General features: G+C 37.0%; 1 protein-coding gene across 1 annotated transcript; it reads right to left on the reverse strand.

Annotated features, from left to right (window-relative positions):
- Positions 1-4,686: 4,686 nt before the first annotated feature.
- Positions 4,687-16,230, reverse strand: LOC127623743 (inosine triphosphate pyrophosphatase-like). The gene is made up of 8 exons (XM_052098225.1): positions 16,147-16,230; positions 15,887-15,944; positions 15,742-15,806; positions 14,061-14,134; positions 8,732-8,763; positions 8,508-8,620; positions 8,253-8,329; positions 4,687-7,889 (listed from the first exon to the last, which is right to left on the reverse strand). Exons 1-8 carry the CDS (start codon positions 16,207-16,209, stop codon positions 7,757-7,759), a joined length of 615 nt encoding a protein of 204 aa, XP_051954185.1. The 5' UTR covers positions 16,210-16,230; the 3' UTR covers positions 4,687-7,756.
- Between the last annotated feature and the right edge of the window lie 143 nt (positions 16,231-16,373).

Raw genomic sequence — 16,373 nt, forward strand, 5'->3', positions numbered from 1 at the left:
AAGCACAGCAGTTCAACAGCTCGTGTTCAACTGTCTCTGGGAGGCCACACTGTGCACAACTCTCAGATTCACTTTTCCCAATGACAAAAGGAGAATGGTTAAGGGAGGTATGCCCAATACGGAGCCTGTATATTATAGCATCCTCCTTTCTATTTCCATATTTATATATCTCAACCCCAACTTTATTTTGGATAGTATATATCATGGGAGCCAAAAGTTTGCAATAATGTACAGTCAGACATCACTGATGTAAAAAAACAGCACCATCACTATTTGAAAAAAGTAATTTTTGATAAAATCAAGACAGGCCGCATTTCCAGCAGCCATCACTCCACCACCTTTTCTAATTTTGTAATAGAAAATCACTTGCAATTATATCAAACACAGCTGAAAGCTATTTGGTTCATTAAATGAAGCTTAACATTGTCTTTGGGTTTGTTTTTGAGTTTCCACAGTATGCAATAGACTGGCGTGGTCAACATTAGGTAAAAAATGGCAAAAAAGAAACAGCTTTCTCTAGAAAAGTCAATCATTGTTTTTTGTTATAAAATTTTGTTATTGATTCCAACATAATAAATGAATTGAAAAATAAATGTAACCTCAACATTTTGCATTTTTATTGCACAAATACAAAATAACATCATACCCACATATAAACAGACATAAAAATACATAGAAATACATAAATAAAAAAGACAAAGTTCATCATATAGGTCTCCCTCCACTGTCCCTCACTAGGACCATTCAAAATGAGACAAATAAGGTTCCAGGTACACCAGCTGTCTGGAAGTCATCTCCTCAAAAGCTGCCACTACCCAACTCGGGGTGCATCAGCTGACTTCCATCCCCTAAGGTTTAGCTGTCTCCAATCATCACACTAGTTAGGACCCAGCTTTTTATGTATTTATCTCCCATATTCAGGACCCCTCCATCATCCAAAATACACAGTCTGGGGCAAAATGAAAACTGAGTGTCCAGTACATCACACACAAAGCGCTGGACCCTCAACCAAAATTCCTGAATCTTAAGCCAGCAGGTGGGTGAGTCTATAAGACCCGGCCTATCCAATCTAGAAGGGGTCCAGTAGAACCGATGCAAAATCTTAAATTGCATCAGACAGACCCCTGCATCTCTACATGCAGACCTGATGCTTTTTAGGATCCTAGTCCACACTCCCTCCTCCAATACTAAGTTTAAATCTTTCTCCCATAATCTCTTCAGAGAAGTTAAAGCTCTGTCCCCCAGACTCTGAATTAACAGGGAGTAATACACTGATGCCTCATGACCTTTTCCAAAAGAAGTAATCACCTCTCCCAAAGCATCTTCCGCTTTAGGGGGGTGTATGCTACTCCCAAAAACAGTACAGAGCAGGTGGTGCAGTTGTAAATACCTATAAAACTGAGATGGGAATCCCAAAATGATGACCCAAATTCTCAAAAGATCTCAACACTCCACTCTCATACAGGTCGCAGAGTGTAGTACCCCCTCACAATCCAGTCTGACCAACAGAAAGGGGACTTGTTGATACATAATTTAGGGTTCAGCCATGGGCTTGAGGCAACATTTAAATAAATGTCAGAATTAAACAGTCTGGCCACTCTTGTCCAAATCACATGCAAATGTGAGATAACGGGGTGTGATTAAACTTCTCCGGTTAGTTTGATAGAAAGGCTTTGCAATGGTGAAATAGGGGCAAGAAGTTCCTGTTCAATACTAAACCAGGAAGGGGCTTTTTTAGGTGGAAGCAACCAATGAACCAAATGTCTGAGACTGAATGCATAATAATAAAACAATTTGCAGTGAATTACAAGCTCATTTGCATGTGAAAATAATGAGTGGGAAAACTGCGGCAAGTTTGCGTTTGTCAGAACTCAAATTTATTTTTAAGAATTTATATGAGTTAGAATTCACATGAGATCAGAAAAAGAAACTGTTTGACCCATTCGATGATTTTAAGCAATATATGCAGTAGTTTATGTTAATTTGTCATGTATGCATTCATGATGCTAATGCTAACTTGCTATGTGTGGTTACATGTTGTGCACTGGTAACCATCTGTTATTGTATTTTATGATTAACTTTTTAAAAAAGAATCCACGTCAGATTGTGAAATAGTTTTTTTAAGATTTGTTTTTTAAAGAAAAACAATGATACAAATGCAAAGATGGGTGTATAAAAGAGTGGCAAGTCTGCACTCCAATGTGTTCGACTTTGTCAATCGGAATATGTCATTTGTTGATGATTTTGGATTTCTAATATGGAGGACAAATTCAAACTAATGATAACATTACCTTGTAACTGTCAGCATTTGGGACATTAAGAGATCTTGATATCACTTAAAATCGTTAATTTCAAGAACAGGTTCCCAAACGTGTGAAATATTTCAAATATTTGAAACATGTTATTTTAGACTTTTTTTTTTTTTAATGTAGTTATGATATTCCCTGAAATTGGAAACTGATCAAACATGCATTTAAATAAATAAATAGAAGCCAAGGACTTGAGAAGATTCATTGAGCATTTGGAGCTATAAATTGCGATCATCCTGTCACAGGAACACACACACACACACACACACACACACACACACACACACACACACACACACACACACACACACACACACACACACACACACACACACACACACACGAAAATTCAGAGTGATGCAGCTCTTCAGAGAAAAGGAGAAATGGTTTTGTGAGCAGGCCCGGAATGTGTCCTGTGAGCTACAGGATGCATGATCTGTAAAACAGGCAATCTTTGCATGGGGATAGAAGGTGCTTTGCTCTGTGAAAAGATTAAGTTGCGATTCTCCAAAAAAAGCACTTGTCAAAGGTTAACATTTTAGCACATAATTCCCATGCAAGGATGCACAAACACAGAGACAGTTCATGAAATTTCTTTTGGATGTGTCTTTTGTGCACAAAACTGGCTTGGCCTATCTCAGGTTTGGAATATATAACAGAAAATTCTGTATAGATTACTGTAATCTTTACATGTAACCACGGTCGAACTAATCCATTTTTGTTTGAAAACGATTTGGCTATGTTTATGTCTCTTTTAGAACTGCGTTTTTCCTCCACCGAAAACAGACTCATACCCTATACCTTGATTAGTGCAGATTGGGCCTCCTTAAGTCTCTTGTCAATGGTCTCTTTTTGAGATACCTGTGAGACATAGAAGGATACGGAAAAAACAGTGAGAAATATAAGGAAATACAGTAAACAGTCAGAGAGCCTGATCAGACTTTTGAGTATTCCACTAAATCACTCGGCTGAAGATATTGATGCTATTCTAATGGGAGCGGCAACATTTCTGACATAAGAAATAGTATTTGGAACCGTACAAAAGTACTGTAACCAGCTTTTCTTTGCCCTATAAAGAAACTCCTCCTTGTTCTGCCTCCACTCTCTTGGACCTCTGAAATGCATGTTAATTTAAGGATCATGTGGACTATTTTAGGTTGTATTTCAGGTCCGTTATAAAGCTGTGCCCTCATATTTTAAGTTTCTGGATGTCCGCACTTCTTAACTTCTAATATCTTTCCATGTGATGACATGAAACGTGATTTATAAGTAAAAAACAAATAAAGGTTTACACATACTGTATCACAAAGCACACAATATGCAATAAATATATTCCAAAATGAATTACAACACTGAAGAAGCAAATATATGACCTTTGACTTCTAAATGTCACTTAAAGGAAGTATTTAGCTGTCTGCTGATCCTAATGTTTATGCACTCAGTGAGAATCCTGGGTTTGGCTCATGTTGAAAACGGGTAAAATAAACTGTCCCATAATCTTGATGAGATGAGCAGATTTCCCCCCCAAGCCCAGAACACTTTTTAGGGGGAGTATAAGTGGGAGAGATACAGTCACAGAAGATTTGGTTGAGGTCTCTCGATGGACATTAAACTAAACAAAAGTAAACTAAATTGAAACATATTTTCAATGTTGTCTCAAACTTATGGACCCCACTATATACAGAAAATCTCAAATTTGTTCTTTGTCCTCTGGTAAGGCGCTCTTTTTTAACACACCCCTCAATCTTCCCAAAACACAATAACTTCCCTGCCGTCTAGTCAATATGGCAATAAACATGTTTTTCTAAAACAGGAACTTACCTTCTAATCACTGCATGTGTGCCACAGAGGTGTTACGCCACAAAAATGTCGTTCTGAAGATGAGGAGCAGAACACCAGGTGCTTCTGGCTTCCTAATGGCTCATTGCAAAGTGCTGCCGTTGATTATGACCCCTTTAACTGGATTCCTACACTTTATAGGGCATCTTGCTGAGCGAGAGTGCCGCTCAGGGTCTCATAACCCAAACCATTAGTGATCACTTTCTTATCTGTGAACTTAAAGTCCACAAGACCAGTGGGTTCATGGACCCACAGCCTTTGATGTCAACAACAAAATATACACTAAACATTTTGTCCTTTCTTTTAAATGTTGATAGGCCTATTTCCCCCAAAATCTAACTTTGCATTGCTATCTGGTTACTTGCACTTTATTATATGCATTAAGTGTTTTAGCCTACTGTCCGTGACTTGCCGATCAGAACAAAGACCCAGCAGTCGAGAATCACTACATTAGAACATATTGAGATTACATTGCTTTATGTTTGATTGAATTGTTTGATGTTACATCATATATTGTATGATTTTGAGTCATCTCCGCATGCATGCAACGATATGCACGCAATATTACAGGCATGGTTGGGGAGTAACAGAATACATGTAACAGGATTACATATTTAAAATACAAAATACAAGTAACTTTATTAAACTAGTTACAACTTAAATAATTGGTCATTAGAATACAGTTACATTCAAAAAGTATTTTCATTACTGAAGAGATTACTTTGCATTTTATTGTCATTTGTTTAATTTAATATTTAGTCCTTTAAGATGGAAAACATTATATAAATTTTGCAATTCAAAGTGCATTTGAACAGCGGTGAAACACTTTCTTATGATGTGTTACATTCATATGAGCAGACGTAAGATGTTTGAAGTAAGTTTGGAGCAGAAGAAATAGAAATAATCCTTGTGTAAATTGTCATTTACTCTAAGCTAAAATGCTATTATTAGCCATTTTGCATGTAGATGTTACCAGGACGATCATATTTTTATCAAGAAAATTCACGTTGGATCATCATTTCTTTTTTCTAGTAAGACCTTTGATATTAGGGCAAAAATCATGTTCTTGATGATCATTTTTATATTGTTTTCCTGTTAACATATCTAAAAATCCTTAAAACAAGATCAATTGGATTGATCTTGTTTTAGAAACAACACTGCATAAGATATTTTCAGAGAATGTATTTTTAACATGTGTATTTTGTCTTACTGTACTGACAGAGTTTTTAATAGTCAAAATCTACCAGTGCTGAAGAAGTAATCCGAAGTATTTAGCGTATGTTACTGACCTTGAGTAATCTAACGGAATATGTTACAAATTACATTTTAATAGTGGAATACATTTCAAAAGTAACCCTCCCATCCCTGATTACAGGTTTTTGCAAAAATGATTGTAACCTACTGGTATTCTATGATAATGTCTATAATAATGTCAATTATTAGAATTTTTCTAGAATTGTATATGAAAATTGTCAGACTTATAGCTTTGGTTGTCTGAAAGCGTTTACCAGTATTAATGATTACAGGATGTTTCTTCACCTGAAACACTTATTTTCACAAACCAGACAGACATCCAACTACATGTTTACACATTGTGAACTCCTGAAGCATTAAGACAAGGGCATTTCCACACGATTAAGAGTTGAGGAATGTTGTTGTGTATAATTGAGGGTCATCAAGGTGCCTGTTTTTTATCATTTCTGTCTGTTTTTGTTTTCAATGCCACTCCTTGATCTTTATGGACACTCCCATAAGCCCAGCAAGAGTTGGGACGGTGACGCAGCACATGTTTTGATGTGGTTCGGACATAGACAGTTTGCACAAGCTCCTGAATGCCAGAGATATTTTCTTAGCCATTGCTCTGTGTAAAGCATATTGTTATTTTTTCATGCAACACACATATTTTTCATAAGTCTTTAGCACATGTAGATGTGGAAATTGTACTTGGTAAAATCATGCACATGATACAGATGCTACAATTCAAGTAGATCTCTATATTGGAAGCTCTTGGCCAAACAAAAATTGCCACTACAATGCCAGGGTGTTGCTATACGGTTGCTAAGGCATTCTCAGGTTGTTCTTGTTGTTGCTTACTGTGTAAAAAGAGCACACCCCCAAGTCTCAGTGAAATTCTGGACCTTAGATATGGTTTGGGTTCCGTGTCATGAAAGGCAATGAGAAATTTGTCCTTGTTTTATAGTCTGCCAGGCACATATTCTAAGTCTAAACACTTAAAAGTAATAGAACATCTGTCCTAAACAAGCCACATGATTTGAAGTGTATCACTCACACCCATAGCATAAACTGTGCAGAATGAGTCACATACCAAAGTTTTAAAATAAAGGAATAGTTCCACAAAAAAATAAACATTCTCTCACATTTACTCATCCTCATGCCATCCCAGACTTGTATGACTTTGTTTATTCTGCTGAACATTAATGAAGGTTTTTCATTTCAGCACTATTGGTCCCATTCAATGCAAGTGAAGGGTGGCCAGAATTTTGAAGCTCCAAAAAGCACATAAAAGTAATCCATACGACTCCAATATAGTTAAATATTGATCGTGTCTCACCCACACCCATCATATCACTTCAGAAGACATACAGATTACTTTTATGCTGCCTATATGTGCTTTTGGGAGCTTCAAAGTTCTGGCCTCCATTCACTTGCATTGTATGGACCAACAGAGCCTGATATATTCTTCTGAACATCGTAATTTGTGTTCTGCAGATGAAAGAAAGTCATACACATCTGAGATGTGTCCTGTAAATTATGAGAGAATTTTCATTTTTGTGTGAACTATTCCAATCCCCTACTCCAAGTATGAGCGATAGAATTGGCGAAGGCTCTTTTTTTTTTTTCTCAAAACTTTTTAGAGGAGAGTTGGGTGGATGCAGTACTGCAATCAAATACATCCATGTGAATGTAAATGTTTCTTTGTCACAAGACATTAAGGGACAGGAAGAGAAAAAGAGGGAGTGAGTGAATGAGAGAGAGAGAGAGAATGCGAGAAACAGCAGTGAAAACACTGACTGTATGCCATTAATAATGAGAAACGCAAACCACAGATAATATAACTGTAATACAGTTACGTCCCCCCAGTGCGGGGTACAGATGAACAAACATGAGGTGTCACAAGAACATCCTGAAGATTTAAGACACTCAATTCCCACTGTCCTCAGTCTCTATCGCACGCACGCACGCACGCACGCACACACACACACGAATTTTGCTTTATTTATGAATTGATTTTCCAATTATGAAAATCGCAAATGTCCCCAAAATGAGGTTAAGCCTGGTTTAGCTCACTTTTATGAACAATCTGGTTTTCAAACTGGTTTTAAATCTGGTTTTCAAACACATTGTCAAGTAATGAGACCCTTTTAGCTAATATGCCAAATAAAATAATTTTTAAATAAAAAAAAAAAAAAAAAAAAAAAGAGATCAGGAAGATATCAGTACACAGTGATTTTTAAACAAATAATTTCATTAAAATATTTTTCAACCAGCTCATTGAACTATTAATTTTTGAACTTTCTTTCTTTCTTTGGACTATTTCATTTTGAGCCAAAATGAATTCTGATTGGTCGAATCAGCTTGAAAAAGAACTACTCAGTCTCGTGCTTTGTGCGCTTGGTCTCTGGTACGTCGTTAAGATGGGAAAAGTGTTCCGACAAGGCTGCCAGTGCGCGGTACCGATGGGAGATGCTATTCTTCACTCCTTTAGGGAGCTCAGCATACCTGCCCCCAGAAACACAGCATGGAATGAGGAAATTATTGCAATAAGTTTCAACTGTGAAAACACTTGAACACACTGTTGCCACAAAAGTACATAAATGTACATAAGGCACAGTTATTGTATTACCTTATCAATGTTTGAAGCTAAGGGTACATTCTCTGTGGATAGGTGCAATCATTTTTATAATACATTTCACATCAATGTCTTTACACAATGTTAATGTCTAAACTAGAAGAGGATTCATTCAAACATTTTTGTAAACATTGCTCACCTAAGCATGAGTCTCTTCAATTGCTTTAATTAGATCAATACTGTCACCTACTGGTGAAACCGAGAAACACCACTGTTGAGATGCGTATACTCACGTTTTCTCATACCCATCAGGCTGAAAGCAGGGATCCCACCCGAAATCCCTCGGGCCCCTGGGCTCAACAATACGGCCCTGAAAAACATTAACAGGATTGTTGTAGGTAGGAATAAAAACCTGCATTGTGTCGGGCTCAGTGTAACACATTCATACTCTCATGGAGAGAGAACAGGAGAGGAAGCAAGACTGAGAAATTATGCAATGTGGACTTACATTCGCAATGGAGAGTGAATTACATATTATGTGTCCTCACCTCAGTAATTCCTCTGAACAGCTGAACTGGCTCCTCTTTTCCAGCACAGAATGCAAATGTACACAGTGCCCAGGCTGATTTATCCTCAAAACCTGCCAGCAATTTATACAGTCCTGCAGATTGAATAGTAATGATAGCTCAGATTTGACTCTTTAATTTTGGTTTCTGAAAGCCTCCATCGGTTTAAATAGAATTGAAAGATGTAGCCTGTCAATATGTCTTACCCTCTGGCTTCAGTTTATCCAGGAACCATTTTCTGTGCAGAGAGACAGAGAAAAAAACTCAAACTGAATCATTTGAATGCAATAGATCTATGTCATTTATTTATTATCTCTTAAAAGCATACCTCAGGTCTTTAGTGAAGCCAGATCTCATTTCACCCCCTGTGCCCATCCATTTTTTAGGTTATGCCCACACTGCTTTAGTAGTCCTCAACCTTTCTTGTATAGTGTAATGCAATAAATGCCAAAATTGCAAATACTATTTTAATATATAAATATATATATATCATTTTTTTGAATGGCTTGAGTACCAAAAGTGTGTAGTGCCACAAGAAACCTTAGGTAAGAAATGGTGTCTTTTTTGTTTTGTGCTTCCATAAATCGTATTTTATGATTATTTCTTATCTATATAAGTTTACAATATCAGGATATAAATTTGTTGTGTTTATTAAATGAGTACTACATTCATACAAATAAATACCATCATGTTGATTTTCTGTAGAACCATGGAGAATTATTAGTGTTCCAGATACGCGTTACATATTATCCATGCTATTTGTTACTCGAGGTGGTGCTGTCGTTTCAGTGATTTACATTTGACATTGCAGTTTGATGAAGAAACAACATGGAAGTAAACTATAGCAAGCGTAACACATGAACAGTCACTGCATGAAAAGAGTCAAATCTGGAAAAATGTGGGGAGAGTAAACTCCCACTTAACTTCGTTTGTCAGATATATTATGGAAAAACGTCAGACCCAAGAAACATAGAACCGTTAACATCCACAAAAAGCCACATACAGTACCACAATTCAGCGGACATGTACAGAGAACCATGAAGTACGATGGAACTTTACAGTTCGGCTGGTTGTGATGACTGATGTCAGTCCTGCTAAGAGGGCTTTTTATTTGTTAATGACTGGCAATTGTGAGTGAAAAGTGTTTACTGTGTTTTCAGAGCACAGGGGAAGGCAAACAACTGAAAGTTTGGCGTATTGTAGGCTACAGCGAACTTCATTACTGTATAGACAAACATACTAAAATAAACACTCTGAATGTAAACATTGTTAACCAAACAGTGGTGATATTTAACTCAATAACTTTTTATTTTACATAATAATTTTGACAGACATAACAGAACATTACATTTTTAGTTATGTAAATATTCAACCCCTACACTGTTACCATGTGCTGGCATAATAGTTCATTTAAGTGGCTAATGGATCATTCATAACAACTGCCTAAAGCATTTGGTCAATAGCCATGATCAATTGGTCAAGAAATGTCAACCAAACGGTATTGCAGAAAATCAAACGGTTACTAAAGAAACTATTTAATTAGTCTAATTAAAATGAGTTACTGTAGAGTACATAAGTAAACCAAAATTAAGAAGTTAATCAAACAATATAAACATACAAAAATGATGTAATAAAAGCAGAAAAAAAGTTTCATTAAAATATAATTAAATGACAAGTGGTACTCGTACACACAAAATCCTGCCACTTTTATGTGCACAGCTCTTCACGGCAAGTGCCGTGAAATAAAAAATATTTGATATTTTTCTGAGTGGCTGCGACAATCATGTCATTATGTCATTATTTAGCAATAATCGAAAAGTTTTATTCACAGCCAATCATACACAATTTTATTGAGCTCATAGCAGACTGTTGATAACATAAAGAGGAATTTCCCGAGTTATAATATACCTAAAAAAACTTTTAGAAAAAAGCCATAAAAACAGAGCTTGGCAGTAGCGAGTGAGCGAAGTTGCCAGGTAAAATAAAGTGCAAAATTTAATTTAACTTGAATAAAAGTTTACAGAAGGGTGTCATGCAGTCTATGTATTCATAAACCACAAAGTATTTGACTCAATTCTTACATTTCAAAAATTGTTAAATAATGTGCAAAATGCATCAGGTTCTCTATGCAGATCAAAGACAGACATCTACATTAAACACAAATGCCTTGAATAACGTATAACGTGCGAGTAAAGGCAGCCAGTGGACTTTCTGGTGCCCTCCATGGTAAGATGGTGCCCCCCTAGGGGGCGTAGTCTGCTTATAGGGAGCGGCGGTACTGTAGCCTCTCCTAAAACCTAAGTAATGAATGTCCTCACTGCGGACATTCATTACTTAGTGGATTAAATCCATCTTTTATTGGATTTAAAACGATAAGAGCCGCGATATACTGGATGTTTTTAATGCAAACATTTCATTCAGGGTGTACAGTATGTAGCATTATGTGTAAATAAAAAAGTGATAGAGTGCAATAATGATTGTTTTTCCTTAAAGTAGTATAGTATAGCATAGTATAGCGTATTAATAATTTTTAAGCTTCAGGGATTTCGGTCTTCTAAAGAATGAGAGGTTGCGGACTATTTGGAATGGATGATAACTATTATATAGCCTATGTTTAGAGAACATATACAGTCCTATTTCTTCTTTAATTTGGGATTAAAATCTTATTTTATTATAACATGCCTTTTATAGGCCTAATTAAGATGACAAAAAGAAAATGTATATATTTATGCATCCTGCAATGGTCAATGACAATATGGCACAAGTAGTTTCGTGGAGATAAAATACAAAATGCGTATATTCAATTTTTCAAATAAACACCAAACTTTGAAGCTGCCAGAGAGAAAATAACATTTGATATATGGATTAATTTAAACATTAAAAGCTTATACAGACACAAATGTCTACCGGCAGTAGTTAAACTAGTAATTTTAGTAGCCACTAGGCTAATATAACCAGTCAAACAAAATTGTGAAAAGGCAGGTTAAATTGGAATTTCAGAGGTGGGGGAACCCTATTATCGGGTGATGTCACACCACCTTCTTGTTGGAATCTAAAGTGCCGGATCGCCGTTTCAGACCGGCCCAATTTAACCCCTGTGTATCCACTTTATTTTTCAGTGAAACTAGGGCACCGCCATTATCAATCTTGACTGTGGACCACTTCTGGTATAAGCCACTTCCAGCTATTTTAGCTATACAAAAATGCTACGTTATGCTGCTTCATATTACAGGTTGGCAATAAATGTCGACATATCATTAATTACGATTTTAATAAACTCATTGATTTTAAGCGCATATAGTTTTACCTTTTATCGCATCTTGCCATCGTTTAATCACACACTGTTGCACAGGCTGAATGAATGAGAGATCAGGCACTGACAGGACAGTCCTCCGCACCATCGGACAGTCCTACACAAACTTTAAACAACAAGCAGAGAGCAGAAAGCTGGCGGGAAAATGCTGCTTTAACTTTCTTTGCACCAAAACGGCATCTTGTTTCATCCTGGAAAATTAATAAATACATTTTACTCTACATTCTAGTCATAGAGCATTCTCACTTTCTTAGCGTTGTATAGTAAACAGACACGCAGATCACAATTCAGCATGGCTTATAAAACATTGCCTTTGGAAATAAATAAATAAATAAATAAATGTGTCATCGGAGGTTATGCAGGTACATATAAATGGAGGTTTACATAGAGACAAGAAACACTGCATCGTCACAATCTTGGTAAAGTAAGAAGCAGATTTTATTACCGTCTCTTCAATACAACAACACAGCAACAAGTGAATGATTTACTTACTCTTTTACTATAAACGCTGGAGTTAGAAAATTGTCTGACATTGGCACATAATTTTGCTGTACATCCTGTGGTTGTGTGATTTTTTTAAGCCCATGTCACTAGATTCTGGTATTATAACCTTTTAGTTATTTACACTGCGGTCAATGCCAGCGGAACTTTGCCATATTCGCCGAAAATGCAGCCACTGCTTTCTTCCGTGCAGCAAAATATGGTGGATCTGCCACACTGACAACACTAAATAATATAATTTTGTAAAGAGAATCGAATATAATATGTAGTTGTGCGCACATTTAAACATCCAGTACATCATTAAAGTCGGCTAAATTGCAGATTAAACCAACTACCTCATCGCGCTACAGACCACAGCGAGGACAGTCTCCCTGAAACTGCGACTCGAGCACCGCCTTAACTGCAAAAAAAAAGGGTTCCACTATGAGAGAAAGCGCGGTCGTTTTGCCACGTTCCTACAAAGCCCTCCTGGATACTGGAGCATGCAGACTGTGCAGATGTTGCAGCTTTTTACATTCGCATCCAGTCTGTTTCAAAACACAAATTGCTGTCGGGTTGGACTCACCGAGTCAGTCTCGGGCAGAGTTTTTATTTATTTATGCACGTCGGGTTTGGGTAAGAATTGATTCGGGTCGATTCGGGTACAGATTTTTGCCTTTTCTCTGCATTCGACAAACGATAGACCGGAAGTCAAACATTTCCAATGGAGATTCGCATTGGGGCTGTGTGAGGTTCAGACCATCTCCGGATGCGACATTTTTTGATCAGATTTGAGCCAAAGCCACCTTTTCACTGTCTCCAACATTCGCATACGACTGTAGTATTAAGTACTGTCTAATGAAGAAGATGGTGTTGTCAATGGGAGGCTGTGAAACAAGCAGGTTTGCGAATCTCTGTTCCAGGAACTACACAAGAGACTTGATGCAGACCCACACTATACTGGAAAATAATCACTTTTGTGTGATGACAAGTGACACAGGGTCAGATGCCAGTTCATTTACTGAACTCTAACTGAAGCTTCACACTGTGTTTCAGATGTTTGTATATTTTACTATTGATATATTTCACATTTTCCTTTTAATAAAGATATTTAAACACAATTATTATCTTAGCATTTATATTGTGTCAATATTGTTTAAACGCCTGTAATAAGAGGCCTAAGCTACATGCTGACTGGGTTTTGGGTGGGCTAAATGTTAAGTTTAACCAATAAAATTAAAGCCAATCCATTCAGTGGCCAAATAGCTGTCAAGATTAGGGGTGTGCTAAATATATTGTACCCAATGAAAGCCAGTGTATAAAGTGATCCAATAACAGTCTAGATTTAGGGGTAGGTTAAGGGCAGCCAATCCAGTTTGAGATAAATGACCAATACGGATGGCCATAACACAGAAGGAATCCTCAGTCACTAACATCCAAAATGGTATATAATTGGATTTATACAGGCCAGTACTTTTCTGAATGACCGAAATTCTGTGGTTTCTACAAGAATCTACTGGTTCGGATACAGCTCTTTTCATGCAGCGAGTATGATTTGACTATTGTGATTAGTTTGAACTACTGAAATCATGCATGTTGTGCATCTATTCAGTCTTAATAAGTGCCTGAGAAAATACATATTTGTAGCTTCTGTGTAGCTTATGTGAAAGCCAACATAGGGGTGAGTGGTATCTTATAGTTATTTTAGATCTACAGCACAAAACAAAACTCGAGAGACTCACATGTAAGGCCCTGGTAATCCTCCTAATGCCTTGAAACACAGACAGGTGTCTTCTACCAGCACTGGCCCATCCACCTTAACACAGAAACCGAACAATACAAAGGTGAGATGCCATTCAAGGGTACAGAATAAAGCAGTGTACACTGGTGGCCAAAAGTTTGGAATAATGTATAGATTTTGATGTTTTGGAAGAAAATTGGTACTTTAACTCACCAAAGTGGCATTCAATTCAATTCAATTCAAAGGGGCTTTATTGGCATGAATGTAAACAATACAATATTGACAAAGCAGAGGCTGCGTAAAAAAGCAGAACTACATCTTAATCTATAATTACATTTAGTTTAACAAATATAAAAATAAATACAAAACAGGTTCAGAACTGCTGAAGACCACAGTGTTTAAATAACTGAAGAGAACTGACATATACTGACACATAAAAATATACACACACATACTGAGGGTCACTGTGGTGAACGCGGGGGTGTAGTGGTGGTGGCGTAGTGGTCTAACGCACATAACTGGTAATCAGAAGGTCATTGGTTCGATCCCCACAGCCACCACCATTGTGTCTTTGAGCAAGGCACTTAACTCCAGGTTGCTCCGGGGGGATTGTCCCTGTAATAAGTGCACTGTAATTCACTTTGTATAAAAGTGTCTGCCAAATGCATAAATGTAAAACACATAACACAGATTCACCCACTGTCTCTCAGGCTGTGACACGTTAAAACGTATCTTGCAGCCAGTGCTGCTGTGTGTCCCTCTCCAAGTATTATGTAAATTTTTTCTTGTTCTGTCATGGTTATAAATTTGTTTATGCTGTGTGTTAATTTATCCATATAAATGTCCCTTGTATTTTGAAATTTTGGGCAGTGAAGGAGAAAGTGCACCTGATCATTCAACTGATCACAAAGTATAGTCAGGACATTACTGATGTTAAAAAACAGCACCATCACTATTTGAAAAAAGTTTTTTTTTTTTTATCAAATCTAGACAGGCCCAATTTTCAAAGACAAAGGACAACTGGCTCTAACCAGGACAGAAAGAGATGTGGAAGGCCAGATGTAAAACTAAACAAGAGGATAAGTACATCAGACGCTTCACATGTCCTCAGCTGACAGCTTCATTGAATTCTACCCGCTCAACACCAGTTTCATGTGCAACAGTAAAGAGAAGACTCAGGGGTGCAGGCCTTATGGGAAGAATTGCAAAGAAAAAGCAACTTTTGAAACAGAAAAACAAAAAGAAAAGGTTTGAGTGGGGAAGAAACACAGACATTGGACAACAGATAATTGGAAAAGAGTGTTACGGATCTTAACCCCATTGAGCATTTGGGGGATCAGCTAGACTGTGAGGTGCGTGAGAAGTGGCAGACACATCTATGACAAGTGCTACAGGAAGTGTGGGGTGAAATGTCACCGGAGTATCTGGACAGTCTGACAGCTGGAATGAAAAGAATCTGCAAATCTGTCATTGCTGCACATGGAGGATTTTTTGATGAGAAATCTTTGAAATAGTTCTGAACATTGTTTTCAAATTGTTATAGCAATTTTTCACATTATTAATATCCTGAATGATACATTCTGATCAGTTGAATGCCACAATAAAAGTAGCAATTTCTTTCCATAAGAGCAAAATCTGTACATTATTCAAAACTTTTGACTGCCAGTGTAGATTTTACAAACCTGCCTCGCTGCTTCTTTACATTTCTGTATGGAAATTTCATCTGGTTCCCCCTGATATTCAGGCACTGCAAGAGAAGCCAACCATATTACAAATACAGCATGCTTGTAAATAAGTAAAAGATAAAAACTGTAGCTACATCCTTACAGTCAATCTTCTTGGAAATTAGTTTGTAGGGAAATCTTTCACCAATGATCTGAACTACCTGTTTTAACACAAAAAAATTATAAGAATAAATTATTAAAATCTCCAATATGCGCATTAAGTAAACTTGACATGAATCTAAAAAGTAAAAATAATACATTAAATATTAGATATAATAAGATATGCCTGGACACTCGATGTTCTTTATTTATATTTTTTCTATTGGAGACTGACGACTACATAAAAACACTCGTTATGCTCACCTCTTCCAGTTTTTTCACGTTCCCAGTCACGAAAACCACCGTTCTGCCAGTCGGTCCTGCCATGCTTGTGTTTTCACTGTTTCCACCACCGCAATGGTAAAACATTTAGTTCTTGGCATGCCATAAACCAATCGTTTTCATGGACCAAAACCTTCACCAATCAGCGAACGTTTACACCACGCTTTAGACACGCCCTCCCGCACACTGACCAATCACTGCCCGTTCAA

This window comes from Xyrauchen texanus, chromosome 30 (assembly GCF_025860055.1).
Source record: "Xyrauchen texanus isolate HMW12.3.18 chromosome 30, RBS_HiC_50CHRs, whole genome shotgun sequence".
NCBI lineage: Eukaryota > Metazoa > Chordata > Actinopteri > Cypriniformes > Catostomidae > Xyrauchen > Xyrauchen texanus.